The sequence below is a fragment of the Scyliorhinus torazame genome, chromosome X (assembly GCF_047496885.1).
Source record: "Scyliorhinus torazame isolate Kashiwa2021f chromosome X, sScyTor2.1, whole genome shotgun sequence".
NCBI lineage: Eukaryota > Metazoa > Chordata > Chondrichthyes > Carcharhiniformes > Scyliorhinidae > Scyliorhinus > Scyliorhinus torazame.
In genome coordinates this window covers 33,044,779-33,061,432 of record NC_092738.1, presented here as the reverse complement: position 1 = coordinate 33,061,432, position 16,654 = coordinate 33,044,779, and the positions used below count along the sequence as shown (strand labels likewise).

At 44.8% G+C, this 16,654-nt stretch overlaps 1 protein-coding gene across 3 annotated transcripts in view; it reads right to left on the bottom strand.

The window, feature by feature from the left end:
- The window catches only part of tfcp2 (transcription factor CP2), a 122,477-nt gene that overhangs the window by 64,092 nt on the left and 41,731 nt on the right, over positions 1–16,654 (bottom strand). For all 3 annotated transcript variants that reach the window (XM_072494024.1, XM_072494026.1, XM_072494027.1), the window contains exons 5-8: positions 12,885–12,991; positions 7,186–7,338; positions 601–711; positions 70–158 (exon numbers count right to left, since the gene is read on the bottom strand). In XM_072494024.1, the coding sequence (XP_072350125.1) occupies positions 70–158; positions 601–711; positions 7,186–7,338; positions 12,885–12,991 (460 nt within the window). The remainder of the gene's footprint in view (positions 1–69; positions 159–600; positions 712–7,185; positions 7,339–12,884; positions 12,992–16,654) is intronic.

Sequence of the window (16,654 nt, the reverse complement as noted above, 5' to 3'; positions counted from 1 at the left end):
AATTTCGATTAAGAAAAAGCCGTTAAATTATGCAAATGGTGGGAACAAGGTAGCAATGATAAGACCCACCCTTCAGCAATAGTGAAGCTGCCCTGCGAACTGCTAAATCCAGGAGATGCCGTATTGTTAACATAGGAGATGTCTGGCCAGGGGGAACACTGGGCGGGGGGGGAAAAAGTCAGTTAGACACTTGGAAATCAGAATGTGATGACAACTTCTCCAAATTATGCATAACTACCCAAAGTGGAATAGAGATCCCTTCTGGTTGCTACACAGCTATCCCAGTCTATTCTCCACTGACATTTACACATTTTTAATCACACTAACCCCATAGCTACTTCATTGCAGTTTATGAATAAATACGGTAAATTACTTCAAGAATAATTGGAGGAATACATTCCACATCATTCAGCCTCCCCAAATGAGCCGAAACAGAAACTAAAATAAAGTACAAATAAGCCAATTGGGCTTCTTTCCGCTTTTCCGACATTCAAATTTAATAGTTTATATCAAAATATTCCGTATGCTTACCAAAATCTAGAGCAGACTTGAGAAAACAAGTGTCAGATGTCAAACGTTTGTCCGAGAGTGCAGTCTTACCTCGGTGAGAATAGTTGTATCATAAGAAGGTTGATACTTTTCCTTCTCCTGAGGAGTTCGTTTTTCCATCTTTTCCCTATCAGTTTTCTGTTTTCGATCAGCACCTTTTGGCTGCAAACAAATCACATGCAATAATAAAACAGCCAGCACAAGAGAGAACGCACAATGTGGTCACCCACAGCCTATAATACAAACACAAAGAGTCAGCGAAAATAGTACTTTCCCACTTTCGAATGTGGAGTTGGGAAGAACCGCAGACCTCATTTCCCAACAGTACAATTGCTATTCTATCAGCATTATGTCCATTTTGCTTGAAATAGAGACCAAACTAAATTAGGAAGCATCCATAGTTAAGTACAAAGTGAATCAAATGCATTGAAGAGAGAATGTGTCAATACAGAGCAAAGAAATTACTTCGCATCATTTAAAAGTTTACGAATGCCCCAAATTCACAGAATATACAACCCGGTTGTGGGGGGTGAACTGGAAACCAACACAGTGGAGTGCTTGGAAGTAGGGTAGACGGTAGCATCTCTGGCACATGTGCAGGCAGTTCATGGGACTCTTAAGGCACACTCAATATTAAACATATTCTCTAAGCCATGGAGCAATAGTGGGTACCACAATATTTGATCAATCTCAGCTAAATCTGTATATCTTGAAAATCTTACTGGTGGGAGGGTGCAATTACAGCATGACAATGAGACATTGGAGTTTCCAATAAAACTGCAATCATTGACATTGAAAAAGTAAAATTGAAACATTTACAACAGAGAATCCCTATCTCGTTCAGAGAATCCCTATCTCGTTCAGTGAACAATTGGTTGTCATGATTCTGGTTTCTATCTACTCAGTAGTACTGTGGCAGTTCCTCTGTCTGTCTCCGAGCAGGTTTTTAATACTCATACCTAGGAAGTTCCTCCATTCTGCTTCCAGTCTCTGCAAGTTGTACATTTTTGGAACCATGTTTAGAATGTTTTTTTAAAAAAAAATATATCTACATTTGTCTCTTTCAACTTTTCCCTTTTCAGTTTTTATTAGAGCTCCAAACTTCACCTTATCCCTACTTTCAAGTAGCATGGGAAACAGCATTGGATATTTACTGACATACAGAAACTCGAGGTGGCAACACCTTTAACCCCCTTCAGGAGGGTGTTTCTACCTTTAAACAATGTTACAAAAACTCCCATTACGTTTGCACTCGCTCCACAGGTGATACTAAATCCTCTCAGCCTCTTACAGATCAGGGGCTGGTTTAGCACAGGGCTAAATCGCTGGCTTTGAAAGCAGACCGAGGCAGGCCAGCAGCACGGTTCAATTCCCGTACCGGCCTCCCCGAACAGGCGCCGGAATGTGGCGACTAGGGGCTTTTCACAGTAACTTCATTTGAAGCCTACTTGTGACAATAAGCGATTTTCATTTCATTTCATCAGTTAAAAAGATATCCCACTTCCTTTGCTATTTCGATTGCCACAAGATGCATCTCATTTGGTGCTAAGCACCAGGTTCAAAGTCCTGACAAAGCAAAGCAGCTACTGCATCAGGGAAACAATTAAATCTCATTTTAAACCTCATTATCGGAGGGTAAATGTGACTTATGTTATTGTAAGCTATAAAACCAGTGTACCATAACAGTCTGGCTTCAGCCTTAAAAACAAGATTGCTATGAAGAATTATTAATAGTTCAGTGGCTATCTTTGGATCTGTGCCAGATACTGAGCACAATAAGAATTTTTGGTTCAACAAGTGTGTCAGGATACAACAAAAGGCCAGGACAGTAATTGCCTTTCTCCTCTTTCTGGATTCCTCATTACATGCATCTCTTACTTAATTTTCATTAAATAGGTCCTGAGAACTACACAGCGCTCAGATTTGACAACAGCATGTAACAAGAAGCCAGGAGCATTGATCTGAGCAGTGCAGTTATGCTTTTACATCAGAATTGGCAACTGTTGCTGAAAAGAAGATGAGCAAACAATTTAAAATGGTGCACTTTTATTCATATCTGTTCTGCTAACAAGTCATAACAATTAGACGCAGAGATTTTTTATTCTGTAGGTGCCGTTTTGAAAATACTGCATAAGAAATTGGTTCCCAGACATTTCTGTACTTCTGCAGCAGGTTCACGGTCACGGACTTTAGAAACTACAGCACTCTACTCTCAAATTACCGGTGGCTGCCCATATCCCGAGGATACCGGGGACAAGCTATCACACCAGTTTGTGGTTTCTATTTTATTGTGAGAAGGTGTCTGCACTGAAGTCAGGGGCAAAAAATTAAAACCCCTTTTGGAGTTTACGCCAACACACAAGATTACATTCACACAGTTGACAGCAGTTCGACAAACATTTTCCAGAAGATTTTGGCTATTAAACTACGAGCCAAACACTTTTTTTAGGCAACAGGTTAGATTTTCTCCATACATATTCCAGTAAAATGACTACAAACATCCACTGTTGCTACAGGGGTAGTATTGCAAAGGCTTCTCCCTCTCTCATTCGATACTGAAAAAATAAAACTTATATCAAACCCTTGTAGACATTGTGTCTTCTGGGGTGGCTGCTTTCTTCACGCATGCTCATGGCCACACCTCCTACACACCGTTCAATCTCTGTCTTTCCCCTTTCATCTTTAAATCTATTGGGTTTTACATCCCTTTGGAAGCTCTCTTCCCCAGAATATACAGGTCTTTCATATTATTTTATGGTTACTACTTTTGGGTGAAAATAAACCTCATACTTGGCTTTATTCATTTGCAACTTTGTCAATTCTACATTTTTCTTTTGCAATACAAAAGGAAATTGCCTGGTAACTTACCTCGTACATCGCCTCGAAACCTTGCCCCTCGCACCTTAAACCTATGCCCCCCAGTAATTCACCTACGAGGTGACCAAGCCTACGAGGAAATTGCCTGGAAGTTGCCTGGTATGGAGGGCATTAGCTATGAGGAGCGGTTGAATAAACTTGGTTTGTTCTCACTGGAACGACGGAGATTGAGGGGCGACCTGATAGAGGTCTACAAAATTATGAGGGGCACAGACAGAATGGTAGTCACCCATGCAAGTTGAGAATTGGCCAAATGTGGTCGCTGCTTTCCCTATGTCTGTATCAAGGGGCAGATGGTCTGCCACTGTGCATTCAAGGTAGCAGAGTTCCAGCGGGGTGTTACCTAGTGTGATCAGGGGCAGGGATGTAACACCCAGGCCCATGGCTCCAGTTACCTTGATTACTAGTCAGGAGATCAAGTTCGTCTACGAGTCTTTGTAGAGGAGTTTCTCTTTGGGAGTAACTAGCACAGCATTAGAGCAAAAGGAGTTAAGGAGCAAAGTACTCACCAACAGATGTAAACAGATGGCCCACTGGTTGAACACTGTAGTGAGCTGTACATCTCCCAGCCAGTGTTTGAATCTTTCTTGCAGCTTCTCATCACGGTCGCGTTAAACATAGAACCTTTAACACTGAAAAGGGCTATTGGTTGTTTAACATAGACACTAGCTAGTGTAGAATTCCAGCTGAACTGCTCAAAAAGGTAAAGACCCCACCACTGCCACGTCACCATAGCCTCCTCCTCCGTCAGGTACAAGATTGGTTCCACAGGACATGCATGATCCAAATCAGCACATTATTAAAAAAAAGGTGACAGAAGAGATTGCAACAACGACATTGGCATCACACTGTTTGCAGTCACTGGGAAAGCCTCTGCTAGGGTTAGGCTAAAAAGACCCTGGCCGGAATTCTGCGCTTGATGCGATTCACTTTTCATAAAATCCCTAGTGCAATTAATCCCAAGGGACAATTTATCATGGTCATTCCACCTAACCTGTACATCTTTGGGCAGTAAGGGGCATTGTAACAGCCAATCCACCTAAGCTGCATATCTTTGTACTGTAAGGGACAATGGCCAATCCACCTAACTTGTATATCTTTGGACACTAAGGGACAATTTATCATGGTCAATCTACCTAACCAGCACATCTTTGGACACTAAAGGACAATTTATCCTGCCCAATTCACCTAACTTGCACATCTTTGGACTGTGGGAGGAAACCGGAGCCCCCGGAGGAAACCCACGCAGACACGGGGAGAAACTGCAAACTCCACACAGAGACCCAAGGCCAGAATTGAACCTGGGTCCCTGGTGCTGTAAGACAGCAGTGCTAACTCCTGTACCACCGCGCCAGCAGCACACCTCCGCCCGCGGGTTTCTTGGAGGTGTGGGGTGGTTTCAATGGGAAATCCCATTGACAAACAGCGGGAAGATAGAATCCCACCACCAGCGAACAGCATGCCACCGGGAAACACACGGCTGGGGAACCTTAGAATCCAGCCGCCCATTTACTTATAGACCAAGTGTATTCATAAGCACAATGTATTTTTTGTGTTGGCCGATGTTCAGTGGGTATGACCTTCTCCATATGCCTCCCATAGGAGAAGTGTAGGGAACAGGATATACCTTCTTCCCGTACTTTTGTAAATCTCACTTTAGCTTTTGACACTGAGCAGGACAGGACTCTACAAGAATTTGGAGAAAATTGGCTGTTCCCAAAGCTTCTCAGTCTCATATGCCCCTTCCGTGACACCATACACTGTACGGTTTGGTGGCACCTCTTCCAATAGTTTTAGGATGAGGGCGAAGTGAAAGAGGGCGGTGCCCTTGTCCTCATTTTGCTTGCGATTGTTTTCTCAATGCTCCTAGTCTTTGCCTTCCCTGCACACTGTGGAAGGCGATAACCGGCATATTAGGTCAGATGGAAAAGCCTACATCAGTCCCGACTGAAAGCAAAAATACAGCTGGCGATCTTAGTGCACCATTTTCTTTATATGGGAGGTGGCGCCAAGTTACTAATCAATGTCCCATGCTTTTTGAAGTGTTAAAAACCCTACAGACTAAATATTTCACAATATGACCACATTCCAAGAAATATACCAGCCTCCAAATCACAATGCATAATAATCACCTTTACTGTATAATCTTTCATTACAAAACTTGGCAAGTTTGATCTCCAATCCTCAGTGCCAGTCTTGATGTTTAGGAAGAATTTGATAGCTAATCAAGATCCTATATATCCTTTGAAACGTTTGCTAACTTGCTGTGGCCTTGAGGCCACAAGCTCATATAGAACAGAGAACAATACAGCACAGTACAGGCCCTTCAGCCCACGGTGTTGTGCCGACTATTCATCCTAATCCAAGATCAACCTAACCTACACCCCTTCAATTTACTGCCGTCCATGTGCCTGTCCAAGAGTCACTTAAATGTCCCGAATGACTCTGACTCCACCACCTCCGCAGCTCAGTTGAAGAAAAATACTTTGTTCAGGTTCTCGGAGGAATGAGGAAAATGCACATGTTAACTCAATGTTGCACTCATTCTAGTAAGACACAAGTTGGACTATATAAATATGCTTGTTTCTGTATACAAAGTTACATAAAACAAGACCAAAATTATGCAGCCCAAAGCAACAGTATGACAATGAGTCCTGCTGTGCTCTTCTGAAGACCAGGGTAAATGGTCAGAGTCTGCAGCTATCAAGTGCCATTTTTGGGAGCGATTCACAACTGGTGGTCCGGCAGTGGTAGCTTAACTCCCACTTATTATATTTTGTCAATAAAGTATTTGTTACATTTCCATTTTGGTTCGTCCGACAACTCATTGGGGCAAATGAAGGTTACAGAATAGTAGCAAGTCAGAGAGACCAGGAAGATGTTTCTGTTGTGCGGCCACTAAATGTCAAAAAACAAGAGGACAAGAGTAAGCTCTTCTGTAATGCCCTCAACAGCCAATCAGCCACAAGATACAATGTATAGAATGGGTAACCAAAGCAATGCATGAGAGCAATACTGGATCTTGTATGAGTCAGGACATTATAAACACTGTAAACAAGATGGCAGAAACCAGTTTCCAGCAATAGGTCAGTGCTTCTTGCCCCCATTTGTGAGCTCAGATTAATTTGCTGTCTTTCCTCCAAGTCCAAAGATGTTCTGGTTAGGTGGATTGGCCATGTTAAATTGTCCCTTAGTGTCCAAAGATGTGCAGGTTAGGTAGATTGGCCATGATAAATTGTCCCTTAGTGTCCAAAGATGTGCAGGTTAGGTAGATTGGCCATGATAAATTGTCCCTTAGGTGTCCAAAGATGTTCAGGTTAGGTGACTTGGCCAAGTTAAATTGCCCCTTAGTGTCCCTTTGGTTAGGTGGGGTCACTGGGTTACAGGGACAAGGGTGTAGTCACGGGTTTAAGTAAGGTGCTCTTTCCAAGGGCCGGTGCAGACTCAATGGGCTGAATGGCCTCCTTCTGCACTATAGGGATTTTATGATTCTAAGTTAATATCTAGCCACAAATAATTCTCGAGAAATGTTCAAATTTAGCGTGTTCTGGTATTAGGTGGCATACATCTGCTGCTTCAGAGTATGAATTACACAGCTCGTGAGATTTAGGTCAGCTTTAAGCTGCTAAATATATTATATCAATAAACATAGAAAATATAGTAGCTACCGATGAGGTATAAAGTCAAGGAATCAACCAACAGAATCACATTTCTGAAATAATGGTAATTCAAAATAGCAAAGCAGTCTTTTCTCCATACCTTGAACACTTTGATTTGGCAGCTGGCTGAATGAAGATGCTCTGTGTAATCACCATTTTCATTCTCTTTGAATGTATCAATTTGAATTCGGAAAGGCACACCTTTTTCTCCTCCATGTTTCCTCGTCGTGAATTCGGTACTAATACAATGCACCTACGGAAATAAGCAATTGCAGAATCAAGAGAAAACAGCATAGCAGAGGCACCAAATAATTGCAGCTTTTCCAAAGGAACTAGCAATTTAATATATTTCCTAATGTTGGAACAATCAAATGGTTTATCATGTGCTGGAAAAAGCTAATGCAGACAGTTATAATGATATTAGGAGATGTCGAATAACAAAGATTTATCTCAGTGCGAAAGAAAGGCTCTTTGAGAAGGATGCATACGCCATGGCTGAATAAGGAAGTTAAGGATTGTATCAAATTGAAAGAAAGATTCGGATTAGTGGTCGGTCAGATTTTAAGAACCAGCAAAGATTGACTAAAAAAGGGAGAAACAAGGAAATGGTGGCGGCATTGAGGTGGTATTTTATTGTAGTAAATACACTTGTTCTGAAGGAAAAGGAGGGCTGAATTCTCCGGTTCCCCAACCGCGTGGTTCTCAGCCATATGCCATGCACTATCTTCCCGCTGCTTGTCAATGGGATTTCCCATTGAAGCCTCCCCAAACTGCCAGGAAACCCGGGGGTGGGGGGGGGGGGGGGGGGGGGGGGGTGTGCTGCTGGCACAGTGGTTAGCACTGTTGCTTCACAGCGCCAGGATCCCAGGTCCGATTCCCCGCTGGGTCACTGTCTGTGCGGAGTCTGCACGTTCTCCCCGTGTTTCCGTGGGCTTCCTCCGGGTGCTCCAGTTTCCTCCCACAGTCCAAAGGTGTGCGGGGAAGGTGGATTGGCCATGTTAAATTGTCCTTTCGTATCTAAAGTCTAGGTGGGGTTCTGGTGATGGGGAGTGGGCCTAGGCAGGCTACTCTTTCAAAGGGTCACTGCAGACACGATGGGCCGAATGGTCTCCATCTGTACTGTCTGGATTCTTTGATTCAATGACCTCTGCTTTCTGCCACTAAACCAATTTTGGATACAATTTGCCAAATGGCCCTGAATTCCATGGGTTCTTACCTTTTGATCAGTCTCCTGTGCAGTACCTTGCCAAATGCCTGACTTAGGAGGAGACATTCAGAATCACAGAAATACAGAGTGCAGTCTGCACCAACTGAAATCCACTCTCCAATCCAAACTTTTTGTTTTTTGCAACTTATCTTTGTCCATAACAAGCTTAAATTGTACAATGTTGTCATCGCTATCACAAATAGAATCAGTTAGATTATATTCGCCAGAGTTGAGGAGGAAGGGGGGGGGGGGAAAAAGAGAGAGAGAGAGCGAGAGCGAATGAATCTCATAGAAACCTATACAACTCTAACAGGACTAGACAGTGTTATTGCATGTTCCTGATGGTGGGGGAGTTCAGAACCAGGGGTCACAGTGAGGATACGGGGGAGAACATTTAGGACAGAGATGAGGAGAAATTTCTTCACCCAGAGTGGTCGACCTGTGGGATTCATTACCACAGGAAGCAGTTGAGGCCAAAACATTATATGTTTTCAAGAAGCGGTTAGGATCTAGCACTTGGGGCGAAGGGGATCAAAGGATCTGGGGGAAAGCGGGAACAGGTTACGGAGTTGGATGATGAGCCATGATCATAATGAATGGTGGGGCAAGCTGGAAGGGCCGAATGGCCTCCTCCTGCTCCTATTCTCTATGTTGTTTTCGTGACTGGAAGCCAGTGTCCAGTAATGCACCTCAGGAATCAGTACTGGGTCCCTTACTGTTTGTAGTGTACATTCATGATCTGAACATGAAAGCAGGGGGTATGATCTCTAAGTTTGCAGATGATACGAGGAGGAAAGCCTTGGATTACAGAGAGATATGGATTGACTGGGTAAGGCTGGTCAGATGGGCAGTTTAGTGGCAAATGGAATTTGACCCTGAAAAGTGTACGGTGATGCATTTTGGGGGGGGGGGACAAGGGAATATACAATGAACAGTAGGACACTAGGAAGCACAGAGGACCAGAAAGACCTTGGGGTGAATGTCCATCGATCCCTGAAGGCAGCAGGACAGGTAGACAAAATGGTTAAGACGGCATAGAACAGGCCCTTCGGCCCACAATGTTGTGCCGACCATTTATCCTAATCTAAGATCAACCTAACCTACACCCCTTCAATTTACTGCTGTCCATCTCCCTACACCTTCCTCCAATCACCTTAAAATTATGTCCCCCTCGTGACAGCCATTTCCACCCTGGGGAAAAGTCTCTGGCTGTCCACTCTATCCATGCCTCTCATCACCTTGTACACCTCTATCAAGTCACCTCTCTTCCTTCTTCGCTCCAGTGAGAAAAGCCCTAGCTCCCTCAACCTTTCTTCATCAGACATGCCCTCCAGTCCAGGCAGCATCCTGGTAAATCTCCTCTGTACCCTCTCCAAAGCATCCACATCCTTCCTATAATGAGGCGACCAGAACTGGACACAATATTCCAAGTGTGGTCTGACTAGAGTTTTATAAAGCTGCAGCAAAACCTCGTGGCTCTTAAACTCAATCCCCCTGTTAATGAAACCACACACCTGCTTAACAACCCTATCAACCTGGGTGGCAACTTTGAGGGATCTATGTATGTGGACCCCAAGATCCCTCTGTTCCTCCACAATTCCAAGAATCCTGCCTTCAACCCTGTTTTCAGCATTCACCAGGATGTTGCCTGGGCTGGAGCGTTTCAGCAGAGGCGCTGGTTAGGCTGGGGTTGTTCTCCTTCGAGCAGAGAAGGCTTGGTGGAGGAAGACCACATCGGCCTTTAAACTTTCCAAATGTGTGAATACCCGAGACCGTTTAACCCTTGCACTTTCCACGTCACTGACCTCACCGGGGGTTTCTAGACCTCCTCCCCCTCTCTCCAATCAAGATCTGCCATCCCAATCGGACTCAACTCTCCCTACCTCCAACTCCCATCTTGTACAGACCACACCCAAAATAGCCTCCCCATCCATTCTCTCCTGCACCCAGCCACAAAGCCACCTGGGTCACCACATTAGCCTCTGCCTGCCCCATCCTCCAAACCCCTCTCTCCTTTGCCCCACCCCTTTCCTCTATCCAACTGCGACTCCCTCCATTCACAGGCAGTGGGATCGGCGATGATGATGCTCCACAAGCAGTGGGGTCGGCGATGACTATGCTCGACAGGCCTCCCAATAATTATGGGCCCAACCTGTCCATTCCCTTTGCAACAAACAAGAACATCCTGCTTGCCTTCCTAATCATTTGTTGCAGCTGTTAACATATTGCGATTTATGTACCAGGACATCGAGATCGTTCTGTAATCTCTCATTAAATTATATTCTGCTTTTCTATTCTTCCTGCCAAGTGAACAACTTTACTTTTTCTCACATTATACTCCAATCTGCCAATTTTTTGCCAATTCACTCTTCCCGTCTGTATCCTTTTGCAAACTCTGCCTCCTTGCCTTCCTATCTTGGTGTCGTCTACAAATTTAGCATCATGCATTTGGTCCCTTCATTGATACAGTAGTTGTGGGCCTGGCACTTATCACTGTGGCACACCACTAGTTAGTTTGTTAACGCCAAAAAATATCCATTTTACCTACTCTCTGCTTCCTGTTAGCTACCAAATGCTTTCTCCTTGTTAAAATGTTGCCCTCAACACCAGTAGCTCTTGGCTTATGTACCAATCTTTGATGTTGCACCTTATGAAATGCCTCTTGTGGGCAGCATGGTGGCGCAGTGGGTTAGCCCTGCTGCCTCACGGCGCCGAGTTCCCAGGTTCAATCCCGGCTCTGGGTCACTGTCAGCGTGGAGTTTGCACATTCTCCCAGTGTCTGCGTGGGTTTCACACCCACAACCCAAAGATGTGCAGGGTAGGTGGATTGGCCGCGCTAAATTGCCCCTTAATTGGAAAAAATGAATTGGGTACTCTAAAATTATTTTTTTTAAAGAAAAAAAGTAAAAATGAAATGCCTCGTGGGTGAATGCAGAACTAGGGTGGCATTGTTTTAAAATTAGGGGTCATTGCCGACGCGATGGGCCGAATGTCCTCTTTCTGCACTTTAGGTATTCTGTACAGGCAGCACGAGTGGGTAGCACTGTGGCTTCACAGCGCCGGGTTCGATTCCCTGCTGGGTCACTGTCAGTGTGGAGTCTGCACGTTCCCCCAGTTTCCTCCTGGTGCTCCGGTTTCCTCCCACAGTCCAAAGACGTGCAGGTTAGGTGGACTGACCATGCTAAATTGTCCCTTAGTGACCAGAAAGGTTAGGACGGGTTATTGGGTTATAGGGATAATGTGGAAGTGAGGGCTTAAGTGGGTCGGTGCAGACTCAATGGGCCGAATGGCCTCCTTCTGCACTGTATGGTGTATGTTCAAATATAGACGAGAGAGAAATTTGGGTGGAGTGATTGTTACGGGGTATGGTACAGAATACCTACAGTGCAGAAAGAGGACATTCGGCCCATCGCGTCGGCAACGACCTTCTGAAAGAGCCCCCATCCTACACCAATAACCCCACCTAACATATTAGACACTAAGGGGCAATTGACCATGGCCAATCCACCCAATCTGCATATCTTTGGACTGTGGGAGGAAACCGGAGCATCCAGAGGAAACCCACGCAGACATGGGGAGAAAGTGCAAACTCCAGCGTCACCCGAGGCCAGAATTGAACCCAGGACCCTGGAGCTGTGAGGCAGTAGTGCTAACAGCACCAGGGTCCCAGGTTCGATTCCCGGCGGCTTGGGTGACTGTGCGGAGTCTGTACGTTCTCCCCGTGTCTGCGTGGGTTTCCTCCAGGTGCTCCGGGTTCCTCCCACAAGTCCAGAAAGACATGCTGTTAGGTGAATTGGACATTCTGAATTCTCCCGGTGTACCCGAACAGGTGCCGGAATGTGGCGACTAGAGGATTTTCACAGGAACTTCATTGCAGTGTTAATGTAAGCCTACTTGTGACAATAAAGATTATTAACCACTATGCCACCGTGCTGCCAGAGGAGCGCCCAAGCTAAACTGGAGTCAGTGGGAATCAGGGGGGAAAGCTCTCCGCTGGTTGGAGTCGTACCCGGCACAAAGGAAGAGGATTGTGGTGGTTGGAGGTCAATCATCTCAATCCCAGGACATCACTGCAGGAGTTCCTCAGGGTAGTGTCCTCGGCCCAACCATCTTCAGCTGCTTCATCAATGACCTTCCCTCCATCATAAGGTCAGAAGTGGGGATGTTTGCGGATGACTGCACAATGTTCAGCACCATTCGCGACTCCTCAGATAATGAAGCAGTCCCTGTCCAAATGCAGCAAGACCTGGACAATATCCAGGCTTCGGCTGACAAGTGGCAAGTCATACCACTCAAGTGCCAGACAATGACCATCTCCAACAAGAGAGAATCAAACCATTGCCCCTTGACAATCACTGAAGCTATTACAATGCTTTAACTGCGTCTCTGGCCTTTTAAACCAGGATTCTTTTTAAAACACCTGACTGTAGCAGTCATTCAGACACAAACTCCGTTTTTTAACTCTTACTGCACCAAATACAATACATCTGAAATACCTACATCATCATCACACAAAATGGACGAGAGGAATACATGTTTACAATTAAATGATCAGGATGTACTAAACCCTGAATATTAAAGAGACATCATACCTGGATAAATACAGAGGTTCGCTTTGAAGGGTCCCAAAGAAACTCCACTGTGTTTAGTTGTGTTGGATTTGCTCTGGGGTCAACAATCCCGACTGATAAAGGGATATCTGGGGGAAAAAAGCAGGAATTATTATAGAATACTACAAATTCAAATTGAACCACTGCTCATCAGGATACTATCCCAAGTATTTTAATATGCATTTGGTGATACTGTCTCGTCGAAAAGCAGCAAATGTTGCATTCGTTGGTTCACCACCTGGTTATCTGGATCCACACCCTTGCTGAGTTTACAGATGGGGGCAACACTCCTCATCCATACCCAGTATCCCAACTATCCCCTATTTGTGTTCAAATGCTCACCACCCGTTTCCCTCAATGTAATCGACAATGTAATCATTAAGGGTTTATTATATCAATGTAATTGACAAGGCATTGACACATCTGTGCTGCGAGATTGTCCCCTCGCCCTTAGTTCTGCCTGTTCATTTGAATGCTTTCCAGAGAGTGAGAAAGTCATTCAACAAGGCAGATGCCTCAAAAAATTCAGAGAGCTCCAAAGACTGGGTCAGACTTCAGAGGTTTGTAAATATGCAAGTTTAGACATTAAGCAGAATACGACGGAGTAGCCTTCAGTCAGCAATCTTATTTGGAAATTGTTAACTAGCATAGCGATAAAACATGTTCGGGCATCACAGAAAGGTAACCCTACATCTGAAGAAACAAAGCAGTTAGAAAGCTTGATTGGACAGCTGAATTGACGATGCGCCCAGATGCCAATTTTGATGTGCTGGCACTAAGTGCCATTATGAAACACACTGCAACTCGGGATGTCTCACAGGCAAATAAAACATCCAAGTGTAATTGGGAGAAATGGTCACTCAGGTTTCCCCACCTTGGGAGGTAAAAAAGACAACCTATGAAATTAGTCCTTTATGGTGACACTTCTCATGCCAATCATCCGCATTAGAGTACAGTAGTTTTCACAATATTTTGGGTGGGTGAAAATGGAAAATGTTGTTCCTTGGCCTGGGAAGCAAAGAAAATAAAAAGAGTGGTTTAAAGTACTTTAGCTGCAGAAACACTGGCTCTGGTAGAAGCAATAAAAATGGGATTTTATTTATCGAATATTTTAGGGAAATTCTATACCGGCAGGGGTGGAGAATCTTATACAGATCATTCCCTATGGAATAACGTACGTTTGACAAAAAGTGCAACTTAGAGAAAGGTAAAAAATGGACCTTAATGTAAAAGAGATGCTAGAGAGAAAAATAAATCTCAAGAGATAAAATAGGTTGTGCACGACTTCCGGTGGCAACCATGGAGTGAGTGGTCACATTTGGTGCTTCCCGCTCGTGGCGGTTTTTTCAGACCTTTTCCCCGGTTAACGGGTGGATGTGAGGTGGAATATAGGTGCAAGAGAGAGTGGGTGGAAGAGATCGACCCTCTGGTCTATGGAACTGAGGGCCGGAAGTGGTCGAAGAAGACGGAATCAGTCGGTTGGAGCTAGTGCGGCGCCTGCAACGCACGTGGAGATGGTGGAGGGTGTTGCTAACTTTGGTTGGCTCTTAATTCGTTGCCAGTTGGGTCTTTACCGAATTTGCTGTTTCTATAACCTTTGCTCTAGAGTCGCCAGGTATCTTTATGATACCGCCATGAGGTTCAAGTTCAAGTACTGATCAATAACTCAACAGACCAATTAGTAAGATTCAAATCAAAACACATTTATTATACACAGTAAATCACTACACATGCATAAACTCTACTTTCTAGACTATTCTCGATCACTAAACTGGTCCACCAGGTCAGGGGAACAAATGGCCTTTCGTTCGATCTGAGTCTGCAGGATTCAAAAGCTGGTATGGACTGGTAGCTAGGAGCACCTATCTCGTAGCGTGTGTTGACTGGAGACTTACTTGGTTGATGCGGCAGCTTGGACAGGTCACTCTCCAGGGTTGATTCGAGTTGCTGAGTGACCCTGCCAAGAAGACCGATTTGAACTTGGGGACTCTACTTTATAGTCCCCAGGGGCTTCCCGCCCTTCGGGGCGGATCCCGTACCTGGTTCCAAGTGATTGGACTGCGTTCCGATTACTTGGATCGATTTCTCCAATGCTGGAGCGGTTCCCTGATCGCTGGGCGGTCCCTAGGTGTCCGTTGGCCTTCCTTTGTCTTGGCTCCTGCTGGTGCCGAGGAGTCTGGCTTGGCCTTATTCACCTTAAGTGTTTCAATTGTGCCCGGGGATTGCTCATTAATATGCAGGTGGCTGCTGGTTTCAGTGCTGTCTGGGCTTTTGCAAGTTCTAATACACAGGATTTCTGCACTTGCTAGTTTTTGCCTGTGTTGGCTGAATTTCCCTGTAGTCTTTGCGGTTCTCCACTTTAAGGCGGGAAGTGGCCAACCCAGGTGGCTACAAGGGGCAGGGAGCGGCCCTGCCGGCTCAGACGTCGACGGACCAGCTGGTAAGCTTCTTGAACGAGAAGTTCACCCAGCAGCGGAAAGTGTGTCTGGAGGACCTTGCCCGGGCGGTGCATTCGATCAAAGCGGTGGTCGATCACGTGGAAGTGAAGCTGGCGGCCCAGAGTCAGGCGATCCAGAAGATGGAGGTGGCGGCGAGGGAACACGTGGAGCAGTTTGCCTCAATGGCAGCGGTGGTCACATGGAACTTGCGAGGATTAAATGGGCCCAGTCAAGAGGGCAAGTCAAAAGGTCATGATGGAGTCAGAATACAGAGAAACAGCTAGGAAGCAGCAGGGGGTCTTATTTAGTTGGAGAAATTTCAACGTGGGATAATTTGCTTAAAAGGATAGTTTAAGGATAGCCCAGAGTAGGCTACGTCATCATGGAGATGGGTGGAGCTTAGGAAGGCTGATCTCAATTTGTGTGGGTGTTTGCTGAAAGTTTGGAGTTACGGTTTGGACCTTGTGTGGGTTACAGCTCACACAGAAGTTAGCCAAAATAAATTGCAGTTAGATGACCTGGAAGCAAAGTCAAACACTAACTTCATCACGGGCCACGTGGAAAGCAGTGAAGCTTAATTTCACATCAAATCTCATGAGGAACAGAGCAGGAAGATTGCTTCGTTTGAAACTAGTGGGAGAATGTACAGTGGGCCTCAGTGTCTTATTGCAAAGGAAAGTAAGCAAATTAGCTTGAAAATATTGCAACGTAACCAGAACAAGGAACTGAGGCCTCCGCTGTCAAGAGGTAGTAAATTAAAGTTATACTTGGGAACATCTAGGCCTGGGAAAACATAACTAGGAGCAGGAGTAGGCCATCTGGCCCCTCGAGCCTGCTCCACCATTGAATGAGATCATGGCTGACGTTTTGTGGATTCAGCTCCACTTTACTGTTCAACAACCTATCTTTGCCTCAAAAACATTCAACGAGGTAGCCTCAACTGCTTCTCTGGGCAGAGAATTCCACAGAAAACTCTCCAGGCACACTTATGGGTGGTCCTTACAGAAATAAATAACTTTATGACTGACGCACTTTATTGGAGAATTCTTGGGGAAGTAAGAAGCAATTCCAAGCGCATAACAAATATAGTTATAAACCATATTAAATTAATAAGACTTGCTTTATTTAATACATAATTTGTTTTGAGAAATATTGTAGCTTAGATCTATTGGTTAAAACAAGGTATTCAGAGTTATTTTTAAATGTTAATGATCCCCAACAAGATTGCAACAATTGATTAAGTATCTTGTGATATTGAAGAAAAAAAAAAAAAAACTTAGCTGAAGTTGAAAATCGGAAGTTTGGAGCTCAGGA